Source organism: Bubalus bubalis, chromosome 3 (assembly GCF_019923935.1).
Source record: "Bubalus bubalis isolate 160015118507 breed Murrah chromosome 3, NDDB_SH_1, whole genome shotgun sequence".
In the NCBI taxonomy this organism is placed as follows: domain Eukaryota; kingdom Metazoa; phylum Chordata; class Mammalia; order Artiodactyla; family Bovidae; genus Bubalus; species Bubalus bubalis.
The window spans coordinates 9,984,443-10,003,785 of record NC_059159.1 but is presented as its reverse complement, the minus strand read 5'-3'; the positions used below and the strand labels follow the sequence as shown (position 1 = coordinate 10,003,785).

Sequence of the window (19,343 nt, the reverse complement as noted above, 5' to 3'; positions counted from 1 at the left end):
CCCAAAGTCTCTGCCTTGACGTATACCAGCCTGCAGGGATCTGTCCACCCTGCACGCCGCAGGGATGACGTCTTAGCTCTTGGAAGGGAGGAGGCATGAGATTCCAAGAGGGAGAAATCCCTGCTGTGCCTCTGGGGTGGCGGGCTGGAAGGGGACAGAAGGGGTCTCACATGGAGATGGGGGCTGGGTTTCCAGGACTCCCCCTCCATGAGCCAGGACTTTCCTCGGGTGCCTGGGCTGGGAGGGGCCTCTGTTCCCGTCTGGCAGGGCCACTCTCTCATGAAATTTGGGGGCAGGAGCCTGTGAGCCGTGGAGGTGGCCTGTTTCTGGACTGAGAAAGCAAATGAGTCTGAGGCAAGAGGAAAGTGAGGGAGTGTGGCCAGACTGTGCACTGTCCTGGCGCTCCACCCCCGGCCACCCTCCCGCGGGTGACCTCCAGCCCAGACAGCCTCCGCTGAATCCTGGACCCGCTCTTCCTTTTGCTCTGGGTCTTGGCAGGTCCTGGAAACCTCGATTGTGTCTATTTATTTCCGCACTGATGCTCCCGGGAGAACGAGTCCCCTCCCCTCCAGGAGTGGGGAGCCCCTTCCATGAGTCATGCAGGAGACACTCCGAGGCAACAGACTTGCCGAGCCCACGCCCGCCTCCGCCCGGCCCCCCTAGGAAATTGAATATCAGCCTGAACCAAACACCGTGGCGGAGTTAATTGTTTGTCCCCCAAAAGTCATGTCACATGCTTCAGACTTAGCTGATGTTCACGGGGCCTCCCCAGGGTGTCCCCCGGGGTGTCCGCTCCCAGAGGCAGGGCTCTGTGCTGGCTGGCGCACCCCAGCACCCAGAACTTGGACCTAGTGGGCGCTGGGTGTTTATTCAGCAAGCAGGTTCACACACACCATCGCTCCCACTCTGCTGGCGCAGACTCGAGAACACCAACCCTGCCTGCACTCACCAGCTGGTCCTCCCCTGGGCCGATTCCTCCTCATCTGAGTGGCCAGAACATTCTCCACCTCGGAGGCCCCTCTCCGAGATCGCAGTGGTCCTGGGTCTCTGGGGGCAGAGCCAGGATCCACCCTCCTTGGAGAAAGTCAGAGGACGCGTGCTATCCCTGCCTGGTGTGTCTTAAGTCACAGCAGGACGACTTGACAGAATCAACCAAACTCACCCATACCTGTCAGCAGGAACATGGCAGGCCGTGATGCGTGGACCAGCACGCACAAGGGCTGGGGGCCTCTTGCCCCTTCCCTTGATACCATCGCGTGTCCCAGCTTCATCTTCGTTCCTCTTCAATAATCTCATCTTCTCTTTCTCCCCAAAACCTCACCTCCCTGTGACCAGCACGTTAAGAAAACAGAATAGAGACATCACCTCCAAGAAGACAACCGAATGTGTTAGTCTAGTAACACCCCCTTTCTCTCCTGCTCCTTGTGTTCCCCCCCTACCCCAGCCCTTTCCCCTCTGTGAGACCCCACCCTCCCCACTGCTACCATCACGTGATCACGGGCAGCCCTCTGACTCCACGAAATGCCATCCCTCTGCTCCCTAACCAGCCTACCCGGGGCAGCCAGGGACAGAGGGACCCTCCCTCTGAGCAGGTGGGTGTCGACCGAGACCCCCTCCCCAATCAGGAAAGGTGCAGTGGTCATGGAGGCAAGCAGAATGCAGGCTGGATTCAGATTCGCATGGAACCACTGACCGACGTTTCCTCGCCTGTAAAAGGGGGACAACCATCCCACATATTCCTGGAGCTGCACCAAGGAACAACCAAAGTGAGTGCAGTGTTGTGGATTCTTCACACCCTTGGAGGGTCAGCAAGGGGTGGACGAGTCCATGGGCTGCAGTCGTGCGGGCACAGGGTGGAAGTTTCCAGAAGGCAGGTTTCAGCTCTGCCCGTGGAAGAGCATCCCGGCAGAGCTGCCCCGGGAGGGAAAGAGCCTCCACGCTGGTGAACATGCATTGCTGGGCTCGCTTGGACAGAGCCGGGCAGGTACCAGTAAGGGCACAGAGATGAGAGTCACTGTCTGGTGTCACCCGTGGTCACCTCCCATCTAAGGCTCAGGGATTGAAGGAGTCTCGGGTTTGCTCAGGATGCAGACTCCTCAGCGTTCAGCGGTTTGGGGCATGGCCTCACACGTGCATGCCCTGGGATGGGGAGGGCAGGACCATCTGCTCTCAGGCTGGGAGGTCAGACCCCTGAGGTGCCCTGGCTCAGCCACCACTGGGGACTTGAACCCACATGTCCTGCCTGCCAGCAGTCAGTCCCTAAGTCAGCTGCCTCCTCTTCTGACACTGACGGGCACGGGGATGCCTCGAGAATGACCCAGTGAGGCTCACAGGGGGTCCTCTGCACGGGCCTCTTCTGGAAACTGACTGTCCCGTTCTCCTGGTCCTGTGAATTGTCCAACACGGCATGAAGGCTCAGGCTTGGCCCCTGTTCCTGGCTTAGGGAGGCGACATCTGTCCCCGCTGTCCTGGGAACATGGACAGTGCCCTGCACACACAGGCACAGCATCAGTCCAGCCTGTGAACCTCCTGTGTCCCCGGTGCCAGGCAGCAGAGGCTCAACTGATGCCAGTGACCTGGGTAAAGATTGGTATTGGGGGGGCATGCCTGTGAAGGTGGTGGTGGGGGTCCCCTCTCCTCTCAGGACAGGTGAGCCATGTCCAGAGTGGGACAAGCAGATCACACACCTACCTGTCTGGTCCTTGAAGCTGGTGGTTCTGCCACGCTCCCCTCCCCCGCCCTGTCTGGAAGCCTCTTTGCCCAGAGGTGGTGGAGAGATGGCGTGGTGCCCAGCCTTTGCCGCCAGCCTGCCTTCTTTCTGCAGGCTGGCCTGCAGACCAGGCCCACCACACCCTCCCTCCCAGGGTGAGGAGTCTGGGAGGCAATTAGCCTAATTGTCGTGGAGGGGCTGGGAGCAGAGATCCCCTAGGGGACTGTGCAGGGAGGGGCTCGGAGGGCCTCTGTCTGCAGCTGCTTCGGCTCTTCCCTGCCCCCAGCACCCTGCTCCCTGAACATCCTGCCCAGTGCATCCCACACAGAGGGGACCCTACCCCCAGACAACAGGAGCTCACTGGCCAAGGCCTGAGTGCGCAGATTTCCACTGGGCCGGTGATGTGGGCAGAAACACTTGGGGGAGTCTTAGCTCTAGATCTTAAAGATGAAGGGCCCTCCTGCCCAGACCCTGCCTCCAGGCAGATGAGTCCCTGTCGCCTTTCCACAGACTAAGAGTTTAGGCTGTGCCCAGGGTCACCTAGAAATGGAGGCATTGAGTCTGCGCTCAGGGTCTGGTGCCAAAAGCTGGACTACGCAAGGTACAGGAGCAGAGAAAAGGCCATTAGCTGCAGGGCCTCCCCGAGAGGCTGGCTGGGCTCTCCCTGGTCAAAGCCCCTCGCTGCCCGTTCCTGGGGCTGGACAAGCCGTTCCATCTCATACCACTGTGTCATCAGGACCCAGCAGGGAGCGGGTGGCTCACTGGCTCTAGGATAACGTAAGTTTATTTACAAGGAGACTTTCCAGAGGTGTCTAGAAGAGAGCTGGACCATAAAGAAGCCTGAGCACTGAAGAATTGATGGTTTTGAACTGTGGTATTGGAGAGGACTCTTGAGGGTCCCTTGAACTGCAAGGAGATCAAACCAGTCAACCCTGAATATTCATTGGAAGAACTGAAGCTGAAGCTCCAATACTTTGGCCACCTGATACGAAGAGCCGACTCATTAGAAAAGACCATGATGCTGGGAAGGATTGAAGGCAGGAGGAGAAGGGGATGACAGAGGATGAGATGGTTGGATGGCATCACCGATTCAACGGACATGAGTTTGAGCAAACTCCAGGAGTTGGTGATGGACAGAGAGGCCTGGCGTGCTGCAGTCCATGGGGTTGCAAAGAGTCGGACACAAATGAGCAACTCAACAACAGCAAGAACTGGAGGATGGGCTGGAGGGACCACCAGGAACAGTGTAGGACCCCAGCCTGACAGTCACAGCGCTGTTACCACCTCAGGCCTAAGGAAGAAGCAGCGGTAGAACCAAGAAGATTGCAGGGTCCTGGAGGGGCCCCTCCCTTGAGTCTGGATCCCCTCTGGTCTGGGGGACATCCAGCCTGAGACAGCCTCCCAGGGAGAGAGCAGGGGAATAAATACCCCAGACTCTGGAAAGCAGAGGACTGAGCCCTCGCCCCGCCTTCATGGCCAACCACACACCCTCCCCTGACATCACCCCCCCTCTTGAATCGGTCTACTCTCTTGCGTGGTGGCCCTCAGTTCCCCTTTGTCAGATGAGCGAACTTTGCTCTCTAGAACTTACTGCCTTCCAGCCATCATTACTGTTGACTTAGAATGGTCAGTTCCTCTTGGGCCAGAAACCCCTCATGGCAATGAAGAGAGTGGTGAGTCAGAACCAAGAAAAGAGAGTGTGTCTGGAGAGAGATGAGGGGTCAACACATTGCGTGCTGTCGAGGGTCAGGTCGGATGAGGACTGGGAGCTGACCCTTAGATGGTCAACATGGCACAGGTGGGAACATTGCCCAGGGTAGTTTCAGGGAATGGTGCCTGGGAGACTCTGCCGGGGGTGGGATGACGAGGGAACGGGAATAAAGGAGTTTAGGCTGCAGGTGTAGGTGACTCATTCAAGAGCCTTTGCTCTGTAAGGAAGCAGTGCATGGGGTTTGTAGCTGACAAAGCTGAGTAGTCAAGGAGGGTTTTCTTTCCCTATCATGGGAGCCAGTCAGCAAATTGCCAGAGCTGTGAGCATATGCTGGTGAGAAGGACTGGACACCTGTGTGCATGGAAGTGACCGGTTAGAGATGGGAGCAGAAATGGGAGGGAAGGCCAGGGGTGGGACAAGAGGCAGGAAGGTGAACAAGTGAGCATGGGCATGGCCTTCCATTTCCACGGGAAATAAAAGCACAGTCATTGCCAAGAAGGAGAACATTGGAGCGTGGTGGGAGGGTTGGGGAGGAAGAGGGAAATGGTCATCAAGAGCGAATGGCAGATCCAGGCAGAGGACAGTGATCTAAGGAAATTGGGCTGATTTTTGTATGTTTTCCCAGAGTGTGGGCCACGGAGTGGAATGGGCAGAGCTGCTTTTAGCAATTTGCCAGGCAAGTGTAAAGACAAGAGAGAGAGACAGTTTTGCAGAGGGGGTGGGAATAAATGACTTGACCATGGTCTTTAAGCTTTTAACTCATCTGTCCATCTACTTAACCACTCCCCTTTCATCCATCCATTCTCCACTTTATGTCCATCTTTCCATCCATCTTTTTATTTATTTTTTAAATTTTATTTTATTTTTAAACTTTACAATATTGTATTGGTTTTGCCAAACATCGAAATGAATCCGCCACAGGTATACACGTGTTCCCCATCCTGAACCCCCCCTCCCTCCTCCCTCCCCATACCATCCCTCTGGGTCGTCCCAGTGCACCAGCCCCAAGCATCCAGCATCGTGCATCGAACCTGGACTGGTGACTCGTTTCATACATGATAGTATACATGTTTCAATGCCATTCTCCCAAATCTTCCCACCCTCTCCCTCTCCCACAGAGTCCATAAGACTGTTCTATACATCAGTGTCTCTTTATCTCTTCATCTATCCACCTATCCACCCCTCTGTCTGTCAGTTCTTCCATTCATCCATCCACCCATCAATCCTTTCATCCATCCAACCATCCAGCCATCTTTTTATCCAGCCAGCCATCTTTCCATCTGTCTTTTCATTTATCCATCCACCCACCCATCCTTCCATCCACCCATCCAGTGTGCGTTGAAACTTCCAAATGCAGCAGAGTGCTGTGCTGAGTGCAGGGATGTGGGGATGGAGGGCGAGTGAGGGAATTCAGGATCCCTGGGGAGCCACACTAGTTCACACTGCTCTGAAATCACCTGAAGCCATGAGACCTGGCCCGGCAGGGGGACTCTGCCCAGCTCACGCCACCAACCCCAGGCCCTTCGTTGTGGCCCCAACAGACCCGAGAAGGAGGAAGAAAACAAAAGTGACATACACTGTGCAAACCTCTGTGTGCAGGGCCCCTGGACGCCCTCTTAGGGCGGACCTGACACGCTGCTGTTCCACCCAGGTCTGCTCTTGGGGCTGTCAGCATGGGCTGCACTTCAGAGTCTCGTGGGAAAGTTTGGTTGTGAAGTTCCGTTGCCCCGGTGTGCATCCCAGGTACGGGTTGTGCAGCCTAGGAAAAGGCCACTCATGGAACCATAGCCACCATGCATGGGCATGAAGGAGATGCAGGGCAGGGGTGTCGAGAATTGCCCAGGGCCCACCGACACACTGGAGGTGGTCACTGCAGAAGGGAGATGTACTCAGAGCAGATAAGCAGTGACCTGGGGCCAGTGGGTGGATAAGAGGGGGGATCAGAGCTCTCCACATGCTCTCCAGGGTCTCGACTCTCACGGGGCTATGGAACCTCACCTCCCCCTAGACCCCCCAGGAATGGCTACAGTTCTGGACAAGGAGCAGGGAGCCAGGTTTAGGAGCTGGCAGCCCATGCCATACAGGTCTCTGTACCTCAACTTTATTGGCTGGGAAATGGGGGCACATTGTCCACCTGGTGGAGATTCGATGAGGTCACGTCTGCAGAGCAGACAGCACCATGCGCTCAGATGCACTGACTTCATGATGTCACAATGTCGCTCAAGGTCCCCGTCCCTCAGCTGCCTCCTGCCCACCCCTAACCCCTCCAGATCCTGGCCCTCAGGACCCCAAACACCCCTCCCGCCACCCCCACCGTGTCGCAGGTTCCCCTGACAGTCTGGGCCCCAGGCCCCAGCGCGGGAGCCCTGCAGAGGGAGAGATCGGCAGCTGTCCCTCAGGCACAGGGGAGGGTCACAGCGGGGGTGGGGGTAAGGAGGAAGCAGACAGAAGAGCAGCCCCCCTTTCGTAGAGCCTCGGAGGAGGTGGGGAAGAGGGGGCGCTGGCAAGATGTAACTTAGTGAAGGTTCTAATCAAATATTTATCAGTTAATTGATCTCCGGAGGCTGCGGACAGCGCCCTCCCCCTCACCCGGGCCTTTCCACACTCCTGCCTGGCTCTCGGCTTCCCTCCTCTCCTCGCCCCCGCCTCCTCCCTGCCTCTACTCCGCCATCCTGGAGCCTGGGTGCTCCTCCACCCCTGGGAGCCTCCCACCTCGCGGGCTCCTCCTCCTTCCTCGTGAACCCACCCCGGGTCCCGCTGGGCCGGAGCCAGAGGACGCGACCAGCGTGTTGGCTGACTGGGTGACGGGGCTTCTCGGCTACTTGGGAGCAGTGAGGCGGGACCCTCCAGTGAGGAGCGGGCCCTCATGAGTGTGTGCATAGGCCTATATCCGTCCACTTGTCAGGGGCGTGGTGAGAGAGGGGAAGGACCTGGGGGCTTCCCCAAGGAGGAGCGGGACGAGACCTCTTTTTTTGTCGGGTCACCCAGAAGTGAGGGCCATCAGCACCGAGGCGGAGGCTGGCACTGGGTGGGGGGGTTGGTTGCACGGTGGAGCTGGGCCCTGGGCTGATGTGGGGGCCTGCGGTCGCTGGCTAGAAGGGAGGTGGGCAGCCAGGCAGACTGTGGCGGTGGGGCAGGGCTCTGGCCTGAAGGCAGAACACTGTGTCTTCCGTCCAGTCTCCGTTGGCCTTGTGTGGCCAGTCACCTTGGGCCACCTCCCCCACTCACGGTTGACTCAACATCTGGGGAGTTGGACTAACTCTCCCACCGGACGGCACACCCCACCAGGGCAGGGACTACCCATCCTGCTCCCCACCAGAACCACAAGCCCGGCACCCCAGCTTCCCAACACATAGTTTGGGGTGAACAAATAGTCACCAATTGAAGGAACAGCATGAGCAAGTCAGCGTGCCTGCTAAAAGAAGCACCTGTCTCGGGGTGGGGAGACTCTAAAACTGAGGTCAGACACACAGAGGTTGATGGGGGTGGGCGCGGGAGCACACGAGGTCCCCCGTCGGCAGGACACTGGGAAAGCAGTCAACCGTCCCCGTGTGTGCAATGGTCCTTCCACACTGTGGGGGCTCCTCCTGCGAGAGGTGACCCTGTCCTTCTAGCTGGTGAGGCCCCTTCTCCCCCAGAGGCACCCTCAGAAGGCCAGGGGTGCCTCCCCTGCTCATAGTGGCTGCTGAGAGCCTGCCCCCTAGTGTGTGTCCACAGGGAGGGTTGGCCAGAACACTAGTCCCCTCCCCCGAACCCACAAGGGACCCCAGTCCCTTCTCTGAGGCTGAGAGATTTTTCTACCAGGGCTTTTCTTTGTACCCAATACCAGTGGTTTTCACAGCCGCCAGATTTGGGGAGGAGGTCTGGGGTGAGCCGAGAATCTGCATTGCTGACCAGACCCCAGATGATGCCGATGCTGCGGATCCCAGCACCCCATTTGGAGAACCACTGTCCTGGGGCGCTTCTGGGCCTCACCAAGGGCTTCTTGGAGCCCCAGGTTGGCTGGGGCCAGCATCGAGGGAATACATTTCCCCCTGGGGCAGCAGACCTTTGAGGGTGGGAAGGATCACTGGGACATCTTGGAGATCCTCGAGACGGAGGCCAGAACCCTCTGTGCCCCATGGACAGCACCTCACCCTGCGGGCACCATGAAACTGAGTTGTACGAGGCTCCATGTCTTCACAATCAGCTCCAGTCCTCCCCTCTGCAGGCTGTGAATCATGTCCTCACACCTGCTTTACTGGTGAGAAAACCGAGGCTTAAAAGCCTTTCTCAGGCCAGAGAGCGGGGGTGTGGCCATCCAGGGCCAAAGGCAGGATTCTGGTGCTGCTGGAAGGTTCTGCGTCTTGACTGGGCCCATGTCAGTGTCCTGATGAGGAAGGTTTCACAGGCCATCACCGCTGGGGGGCCCTGCGTAGAGGGTACACGGGGCCACCCTGAGGTATTTCTTACAGCTGTGTCTGTCTACAGTTATCTGGAAATGTTTAATTATTTTTAAAATTCGGTGGATTAAAAATAAACCTTTAGTGTGCTCGGACCTGACAAATTCACACAAGTGGCCTCAAACTCAGGGGTGTCTCGCCGCAGACCTGGGCTCCCCTGAATGCCCCTAGCAGCCCAGCTGTGAGCTGGTTGCCCGTGCTGGGGGAGCGCCCCATCCCATGCGGCCTGGACAACGCTGCTGAAAGTCCAGTTCAGGACCACAGGGCCTCCCGGAGAGGGGCCCGTGAAAGGAGGCAGAGTCCCGGCCACACCGCGGTCTAACCAGCCTTGCTCTCTCCTCCGCAGGGCAATCAGGACGCCACGGCTCCGCCTGAAGCGATGGCCCAGCCCTACCCCCCGGCCCAGTACCCTCCTCCGCCACAGAACGGCATCCCTGCCGAGTACGCCCCACCCCCACCGCACCCCACGCCGGACTACTCGGGCCAGACCCCGGTTCCCCCAGAGCATGGCATGACCCTGTACACACCAGCACAGACCCACCCGGAGCAGCCAAGCAGTGACACCAGCACACAGGCCATCACAGGGGCCCAGACGGTGCCGGTAAGGGCCCCCCCAGCCTCGGAACTCCAGGGGGAGGGGCCTCGGGGCCTGCGTATGGAGAGGCAGCCCATAGCAGGGGTGTCTCTGCCCCCAGGAAGGCTCTCTCAGCCTTCCGGCTCTCCACCATCCGACACCCAAGAATCTTTCTGGTGGGCAGATGCCATGCAGGGGCCCCCCTCTGCCTCCCCGAGCCATAACTTCAGGCCAGCTCTCACCTCATCTGGGAGATGGAGCGTGACCTCAACCATCAGTGACCTGTTAATGGGAAGCGAGGGAAACGGCCAGGTCGGGGGCCTGGGCTCGCCCGGAGTCCCGGGGGGCCCAGCAGTGGTGGTGGGGGGTGGGGGACGGGGGAGGGGGGTTGGCTGGGGGCAGTGAGCAGAGGCCCGGAGCCCCTCAGAGCTGTCTCGGGTTGCAGGCCCTCCTATCATTTCTAATCACTTGTAATCTATCTGCTTGGCTGCCCTCCAATCAGATAACTTCAATTATGTGGTTGTGATGCAGTTCCAAGGATAAAGTGCTGAGCCTGGCACTTCTTGGAGATTTCCTGATAGCCAAGGATCACGTCCAGGAGTGGCTGCTGCCCCTGGCCCGCCTGGGGTGGGTGCCCTGTGGAGGGAGCCCCTCCAAAGACTGGGCTGCTGCGTCCCCGCCCCCAGCCTCCTCTGTTGCATCCTCTGTGGACCCGTGCCCTGCGGAGCTCCAGGGCTCTGGGTTCATTGAGCTGGCCCTACTGGCCCGGTGCCAGTGCTGACTGGTGGGGGCTGGGCAGGAGGCCAACATGCCCTGCACCGCTTGCCTGATGGGTGCCCCGCTCCGTGTGCCACCTCAGCCCCTTAACCCAGCCTGGCTCCTGCGGTGTACCCCTAGATGTGGATATCACCTTCCCTCACTGTGTGGGCAGCATCATCCAAACTCTGGGGAGAGTGCCTACCCACGCTGCCCCCCACGGGCTGGACCAAACTCTCCTGCACGCTTGGAGCACTGCCAGACCTGAGTCTGCGCCAAAACCATCAGTCTTCTTGATTCTCCCAGCATCCCTGGTACAGGGTGTCTGCCACAGACACCCCCCAGGGTTCCACGGATGAGAAGGGCAATGTCCATGGGTCTCAGAACAGGGAGCCAAACCATACTTCCCTGGCCGCTGCCGCTTCTCATGCCTCAAACTGTGACCTGCATGTGCTCAGAAAAGAGAGGTGAGTGAGAGAGCCAGAGGGGTCCCTGTGAGCAGGTCACCGCTGGCCGGCTGGTCTCTTTCTGATGGACAACAGCAGATGGGGTGAATCTGGGGAAACCTCTCATGACCTCCTTGGGAACAAATGCTGACTACCCCCCCCACCCAGAAGCAAACCCAGGAGACAAGATGACCAGACTGGTCGCTGACACAGAGGAGGCTGAGACCGACCGCTGACACCTCCACAGCGCAGACAGGCCTTCTGGGCCGCCTGACGCAGCCTCACCACGACCCGTAGAGAATCATCTTCCTTTGGCCGACTTCTGCAGGGACCTGCTTATGCCGGGCCCCAAGCCAGCACGGGGGTGCACAGGAAGAAGGGCCTGACCCTACCCCGCGGGGGCCGTCACTTCCCACCAGTCAAGGACGTTACATGGGCCCCTTCCGCTCTGCGAGAGTCCGTGGCCCCGAAGAGGACCTGGGAGTCTCAGAGAGAAGCCAACTGAGATGTGAGAGCCTCACTGCTCGATCGAACGCCACCCCACCCCCACCCCCAGGAATGCCTGGGCCAGAGAGCTGCTGAGCCCGATACCGGGTAGCCTTGGCCTTCCTCTGTCCACGGGGGGCTCTTCAGGTCCTGGGAGGGGGTGAGTCTGCTGCTCTTCCCCTGGGATACCGAGATAGAGGCCCCGACTAGCGGATGATCTCAAAGACACTCAGAATTGCCCGGCAAAGACTTCAGCTGCCGCTGCTGCAGGGCGTGGATGCTCCAATCTGGAGTGTTCCTTCCATCAGAGGCTTCGCACCTTGGGAGGAGCTGAGGAGGGTGGTCACTGCCTGTCCTGCTCGAAGATTCCAGGAGCCACTTATCTTCAACAAACTCTAGGTCCTCCTAGCCCTGCTGCTCAGCTGTCTTACGTCCATCCCGGATCAGGCCTGTGTCATTTCCCAGAGCCTCCCCTTGGCCTTCCCCAAACAGCCTGGTGTTAGAATCGGGAGGTAGGGGGCGGCAGGCAGTGTAGGCTCCAGCTTGTGTCCAACCTGCCCTCTCCTGCCTGTGGATTCCGTTTGTCATCACGGCGTCATCTACGTTCTTTTATCAAAAGGCAGCACGGGACGCAGAGTGACTAGGGCTGCTAATGGAGCAGGCCTGCCTCACTACTCTGCAGGACCCCCTGGGGTACAGGTTGGGGACCACCTCCCAGAGTTACCTCATTCTTGCAAGGTTTTACGGGGTCCCTTGCAGGGGTCCTCCCCACCCACCCGTCCACCCTGTGTGGTGGGGCAGCCACAGGGACATCCTCTTGGAAACTCCAGCTGGAGCGGCAGCCTTCGGTCCTCTTTGCTCTTGGCTCTTGGGACTTAAGAGAAGGGAACGGGGTGGACCGTGGTTGGAATACAGCACCCCAGGGTGCTGCCCCCACTAAGGCAGGGTGTGAGCAGATGGCGCCATCAGCATCGATGTACCACGGGGGGTCAAGCAGAGAGTTCCCAGAGCATGGCATCATTCACAGAGTCCAAAGAGGACACAGCTCCACCTGAGGTCCTGAAGAAGGCTTCACGAGTGGATGGCTCGAGGCCTCATGTGGAGAACACCTCCTCCGAAGCTGGCTCACCACCCACCAGGGGTGAGCCATGTTGGGTGAGCAGCCGATGGTCATTGCATGGGTGACCAGAAGGTCTTGGAGGACCGAAGATGAGGGGAGAGGGGGCCGCAGAGAAAGAGGGTTTCCTGGAGCTGCTTCCTCTGTGTGGTATCACCCAGCCTTGGTTCTGTCCCAGTGACGGCCCCCGGATCCTGGCCTGCTGCCTGCCACCCCGCTGGACCTACTGACCCTGTCCAGGGCCCTCTTGGCCTCTCCCAGTGCTGGGCTTGGGGAGGCCCAAGAGAAGGGGGCTGCAGACTCTTTGGAGGGTGCAAGGATGGGAGATGCACTGTCCCATGCAGAGGGACCGGATGCTGCCTTGAAAGGGGGACGAGGACCGTGTCACCACGTGGGCTAAGATGACATGGAAATGAGGAGGACGCAGAAGCAAAACGGCCAAGAGCAGCTGGAGAGGGAAGGGGTGTTGCTGCTGCTGTTTCCCTGCATTTGAGAACCAAAGGCAAAGATTGCTTTAAAGAAGAAAAAGGGAAGTGAAGTCCCTCGGAAGGCGGTACCAGCTGCCCGGACCGCTGTGATAAATGGTGGGAAGGCCTCCGTCTCCCCTCGGGCAGCCACTGCGCTGTTACACTCGGGGGGTTCTCCACACATCTTACAATTTCACAGCCATTGAACCCATTTATCTGCCTCTGTTTGCAGCTGTGCTTGGGGCCAAGGGGGGCTTTTCTTACTTTTCCTGCCCCCCCTCATCACCCCGTTTCTCCCACCTCACCCTCAGCTGCTCTCCTAAGGGCCTTTGAGGTGGGAAGAAGCAGGGGGACCCTGGATCTTGGAGACACACAGTGGGCTCAGTTCTGCTATTAGGAGAGGCCCAAGGCGTTGCAGAAAGGACATTCCACCCTGGCCCCAGATGCCCCAGCTTCATCAGTGCCATCCCATGGTGCCCCCTTCCCACCGAAGGCACCCCATCTCCGAGTGGGACCTGGGATTCCCACCCCACCCCACCCCCGCCACCACCCACCGTAGTCCTGGCCACCAGCTTGCGCTGACCACTGCCCTCTGCTGGTCTGGAGTCAGCATTGCATGCTCCTCTCCCCCTAGTTTCCCAGATCCGGAGTCCATGAGTCACCTGTACCCAAGAGCAGCCAAGGGCAAAGGTGTGTGAAAGGCATGGCGGGGGAGGGTGACAAGGGACACTGGACCCAACTTGACCGCCTCATGGAAAGAGCCACAGCTTTCTGTAGCCAGAGGGCGGGGCCCAGGCTTCTGAAGAATCGGCAGATGCATGGCCAGTTCTGCCTTGGTCTGGGGGTGCAGACGGGGCCTCTGACGGTCAAGCCCAAGCTTGCCTGCTACAAGGAAGAGTGCAACAAGGGAGGAGGACAACTGGGGAGGGGGCTGAGCGGTTGGGCATCTCCAGGTCCTGGGCTTGGGGGAGAGGAGCCCCCAGATGTCCCCCAAAAGCCCAAAGGCAGCTGCCCCGATTTGTCTGTCAGGAACGAGGGCGTGTGCAGGCCAGACCAGGAGCCTCGGAGCCCTGCCACCTCACTCCCCCTGACCAGCTGTTCCTCCCCAGACTGAAGGGGGCTCCTGGGTGTCAGCGCTTGTTGGTGAAGCCCCAGGAACAAGCGCAGAATCACCTGCAGCCCCACACTTGGCTCAGAGAACACACACTCATCAGAAATGGGCCTGCCATGCGTGAGGTGGCCAGCCTGCTGAACCCCAGGTCACACATGTCCCCCCAGGCACAAGAGAGGATGGTGGTTTCAAACCCATGTATAGGATCGCCTGCCCTGTGCTTCCTCTCAACACAGGAATACAGAGCTGAGTCTACGGGGCCTTTGAACAGGATAGCCCCGCACCCCTGCAGCCCTCCAGACCCCCTCCCGGCTTGCCACCAGGAAGTGTGCCCAGGAGCTGACCCCCCTCCCCTCCCCTCCTGTCCCCTATGGCATCTGCTGCCCTGGGGACTGGCTGAGCACACGAGTTAGGGGAGCGGCCCTGTCTTTCCAGAGAGGATGACCCTGATGGCCATTGAGGGCAGCCACTCAGGAGTCCAGAGACAGACCTCCAGCCAGTGGCCTTGGTGAGGGCCAGTCCTCAGCCACAGCATGAAGGCTCAGGCGCCGTGAGCTCACCCTGCTTACCATCCTGGCTCCGGGAGGCTTGTGGTACTGCCCAGCACTCCTTTGGTGGACAAAACCCACCAGAAGCAAGCGGGCAGTTGCCAGCGACCCGTGGGAGGCACACGCCAGCACCTCTCCCCTCAGCTGTCCTCGTCGCGTGTCTCTGCAGCCCGGCCTCTCTCCGCCGGCCACGTGGGAGATCACAGCCGCCAGGACTTCCATTTGTGCAAAGTCTACCCCAGCCTTGAGGACCTTGTCCTTCCCCCTTCGCTCTCTGTAGGAGTATTGGACAGGAGCCAAGCCCCCCGACTGTCACCTGGAATCCTGACCCAGAGGAAGACCCTCAGACAAAGGTTCAAGTCCAAGCAGTGTACTGGGGAGGTGATCCCAGAAAACCTGGGAGGGAAACCAGAACTTGAGACAGGAAGAGAAAAGAAGCAGTAAAAATGCTTTCTCGGCCAGTCATGCCCACAGGGGATGGGGACACATGGCATCAGAGGAGAGCCCCAGAGGAGCTGGTCCGGAGGAGCCCCAAGTGAGAGAAGGCATCTGTCCAGTCACCCGGTCTGTCATCGGCTCTGCTCCTGGACACCGACACAGATGACCGGAGATGGCAGGCCCAGGGTCACGATGAGGCCCCTCGGTGGGCCCTCCCTGCACTCACCACGCCCAGCCTGCCTTTGGCCTGGGTATTCAGCAGGACCCACCAAGTTGAAGGGCAGCCTGGCTGTGAGCTGGTGGCCTGTCCCCATGGAAGTCCCCAGTGAGGAACCTCACACACGTGCCCAGCCCGCTCACTGCACTGCACCGCCTCGAGGCCTCTTCATGGCCTTGACCTCTCAGGGAGCTGGTTTGGGGGACAGGGCGGGGAGGTGGCCCTTGCTCTGTGGCAGCTTTGTTTCCAGAGACCCGAGTCTTCAGAATCCCTCTGTTGATCAGTGTTTGGGTCCAGAATCAGGACCAGCTGTGAGGCACTGGAGGTTGCCACCCCTGAGCCCTGGACAATGCAGAGCCTCAGAGCAGGGCTAGAAGAAGAGGCAGTCTGGGGGTGGCCTCCCCTGGGGCCACATCCCTACTGATGTGTGTGCCACGAGTGGCTTCCAAAAGCTCTCCACTTTCTCATCAGGCTGGAAACCCCGAACATTACCTGTCCTCCCAGAGCTCAGGCTGTCAGGGGTGGAGGGGGGGAGTACACGCACAACCTCAAGAACTGTGATAGCCAAGGGACCACTGAGGTCGGGCATCAGTGGACAAGCTGAGCCACAGGGTAGGAGAGCACACTGGGCCAGGGAGGCCTTGCTCTGTGATGGCATCACAGACACTGCTCAGGGAAAAAGCCCGGAAGTGGGACCTCTGAGGTTGAAGTGCTACTACGAATCCTGTGAATCCCGGGCGGGGGGAGTCTGCGGGGCTTGGGGAAGACCTGGTGTCTAGATCCTCCCCCACTATGGGGTGGGAGCAGAAGAGGGGCACCTCCCAGCCCGGGTCCTCTCCCCACAGCAGACAGACGAGGCGGCACAGACGGACAGCCAGCCACTCCACCCCTCCGACCCCACAGAGAAGCAGCAGCCCAAGCGGCTACACGTCTCCAACATCCCCTTCCGGTTCAGGGACCCCGACCTGCGGCAAATGTTCGGGGTGAGTGTGTGTGGCCCCTCCATCTGCCCCCTACCCCCAGCGTGGCCCCAGTGTCAGAACGGCCCCCCGGTTTCCCGCTTCCCATTGCCCTCTGGGTCTAGCCCCGCTCTGACTCGAGCCTGCAGGATGGGAGGGGGGAGGTGGGATGCAGGCTCCAGGGAGGGACCTGCGTGACTGTCACCCCAAACCCCAGGCGTCCCTGGTGGCTCAGCTGGTAAAGAATCCGCCTACAATGCAGGAGACCTGGGTTCGATCCCTGGGTTGGGAAGATCTCCTGGAGAAGGGAGAGGCTACCCAGTCCAGTATTCTGGCCTGGAGAATTCCATGGACTGTATAGTCCATGGGGTCACAAAGAGTCGGACATGACTGAGCGACTTTCACTTTCACCCCAACCCCTTGCCCCTCAGGCCCAGGCGGGTGCCAGTTAGGTTTATCATTCTGCTGTTGAGGGCTCCAGAGAACTCTGTGCCCAGAAGGGCACCCAGCCTCCCGGCCTCACACCCAACAGCCCCCGCCTGTCCAGTGTGCCTGGGGCCCGGCCCGGGTACTTGACATCTCTGGGCCTGCAGCCCCCAGGCCCCGGGGGCTAGGGCAACAAGGAGCCACACTACGGGAAGCCAGTGAGCATTCCATCCCTGGATTCTCCCGGTCTGTTCCTAGACTCTGTAGGATCCCAGCGAGTGACAGTGTCACCGTGAGATCCTACAGGGAGGCTCTTAAGTCCTGCGGTGACTTTATTCTGCCACGTGATTTGAGCCCCTAGCACGTGCTGATGCCCACTCAGGGCTGGGGCTGCCCTGTGGGTGGGTAAGGGGGCAGCAGCCAGGGTTCAGGCCTGGCCGTAGAGGACATGTGCACCCAGCCTGTGTTCTCTCCCTCTCTCCCGTCTCCCACTCCAAACTCTCCTTCCCCTGCCTGGCCCGTGCCCACTCCCCACTTCCACCTCAAGTCTGGCAGACTCTGACCCCTGAACCCCAGCCCTCCCCTCATGCCACCCTCAGGTGGGATTTGTCAGGTAAACGGGAGGTGGCCTCGGGATGGGGCCAGGGCCCATTAGATTGGGGTGAGACCCAGTGGGGTCCGGGCAGAATTTAGAATCATCGGAAGATAAGGATTCTACCCCCTCTCGGCCTGGGCCTGGCAGGTGCCAAACTTCTCTGAGCCCGGAGCCCCGACTTAAAGCAGCTGGTGTTGGGTCAGTTCACTGGGATGCCATTCTGGTCCCTACATCATGGGTCTCAGCACACTCTGTCCCTACAGGCCACCCACGAGCACCCCCAGTCCCTGCAGAACCATCAGCCCACTCTGCCTGCATCCCAGCTGCACCTCCTCCCTCCCTAGCACTCGGCAGGGTTGGCCCTGCCTCGCTGTCTGGCTCTGTGTTGCCTCCTGAACATTACAGGATGAAGGGGAGACTCCAGTCGCATGTACTGGAGGCCCCTTAGGACCTCAGCTGGCATTTTAGGGGACTTAATCCCCAGCTTCCTGATCTCAAGCGCTGTGAGAGGGACAGGGCTACCCCTTGAGGGTTCCAGGCCAGCGATGGGGCAGGAAGGGGTTAGCTGAAGTGTCTGGGACCAGCTGACTGGTATATCCCAGTCAGGCAGATGGGCCTGGGGTCACTGTCCTCTGCACCCCACACAGCCCAGCCCCCAAACAGCACAGGCAGCAGGCAATGCAGTGTCCTTCCTGGGCCCTGTGTCTCTTCCGGGGGCTCCTCTACACAGCAGCACCCAACCTTTGGGGAAGGGCTTATCCACAGCCCTGTACCCATGTGTGTGAATCAGGGCCGGCTGTCAGCAGCTAGGGGCAGAGCCTGAGCAGGGAGTCAGAGCAGGGAGACTGGTGACACATAGGTGGGGCAGGTGTCCTGGCAGGAGAAGCCCTCTGCACGGGAAGGTGGAGACCACCCCCACAAGGCTATGCACGACCCTGCAGGAGGTGGAAAGGGCCACCCCCCAACCCCACACCCCCCCCTCCCGGGGAGCAGAGGACCAGATGGAGGCAGTGGGCAGTGGTCCCCGTGGAGAGCCGGCGAACCGGGTCGGCGGTCTTAACCCACCCTCTCCTGTCTCTCCCACCCCATCTCTGTCTCTGCAGCAATTCGGAAAAATTTTAGACGTGGAGATCATTTTTAACGAGCGGGGCTCCAAGGTGGGTGCCGCCCAGAGGCCGCCACCATTACAGCCGGCTGTAGGTCCCGCCAGGCTAACGTGTGAAATGTGCGTTTCCGCCCTGGAGAGCTCCGAGCCTGAGGACCCCTGAGCGACACGGGTGCTTGTACTCCCCGCTCCTCCGCCCGCCCCGCCCTCCCCACCCCGCTGTCTGTGTTGTTGCTGCGCTGCCTGCCGCGGACGCTTCCTTCTCTCTAAGCCGCCGGGACCTCTCTGTCTGCACTCGGAGAGCCCCCACCCCTGGGCCTGGGCCCCTCCCCAGCCTGCGAGCTGCTCCCCTGGGGCCACTGGCCTTCCTGCAGCTGCCCCTCACCCCCCCGCCCGGGGCTTGGAGAAGGGCCGGCAGGGGGCAGGCGGGAGGGTGCCAGCTCCTGGATGGGAGGATCCCCCCTCCCCTCGGGCTCCCCGGAGTGAAGATGGGTGAGGCTGCCCCCACTCGGTCCTTCAGAAGCCCAGCCTTGGGCACCCCCACTTCCCAGGTGGGCTTAGGGCGACAGTTCTGGCCCCTGGTCAGGTCAGCATCTCTTTTTCAGCTTTGGCCTGTCCCCTCAGGTGCCAGGCGGTCAGCTCAGGCCGGGCTCAGGCCAGGCCAGCAGCTGCCCCTGCCAGGGGCCGTACCCCTCCTGGGCATCCTGCCAGTGGTACCAGGACAGACCTCTGAGTCTCCTTCAACTCACCTGACTCAACCCCTCTCTCTCTCTCTACCCACCCCCATTGCCCCGCCCCCTCCCACCCCACGCCCCGCCCCCCGCCCCGCCCCCACCCACCCATGTCCCCCGCCCCACCCCGCACACCTCCTTTTTTTTTTCCTTTTTCTCATCCTATGTCTCTCTCTCCGTGTCTGTCCTTCTCCGCTCACAGGGTTTTGGGTTTGTAACTTTTGAAACTAGCTCAGATGCTGACCGAGCCCGGGAGAAGCTGAATGGGACGATCGTAGAGGGCCGGAAAATTGAGGTGCTCAGATAAGTGTGCTGCAGCAGGGACGCCCTTGAGAACTGCCTCCGGTCACCCCGGGGCCCCCCACCCAGCCCCGCCGCTGCCTGCAGAGAGCCGGGCCAGGGTCCCCGGGGCGGGGCCACGCTGAGGCTGGAGCTGAGCCCACCACCTGCCGCCCCTCTTGGGTCTCGATCTCAGGCTCACCCAAGGGCCCCGCACCCTGTGCC

At 60.1% G+C, this 19,343-nt stretch overlaps 1 protein-coding gene across 1 annotated transcript in view; it reads left to right on the top strand.

Moving 5' to 3' along the window:
* RBFOX3 (RNA binding fox-1 homolog 3) overlaps positions 1–19,343 on the top strand; it is a gene marked incomplete in the record, with an annotated part of 435,130 nt that overhangs the window by 410,552 nt on the left and 5,235 nt on the right. The window contains 3 exon segments of the mRNA XM_045164762.1: positions 9,210–9,464; positions 15,869–16,006; positions 18,107–18,160. Of these exon segments, the coding sequence (XP_045020697.1) occupies positions 9,243–9,464; positions 15,869–16,006; positions 18,107–18,160 (414 nt within the window).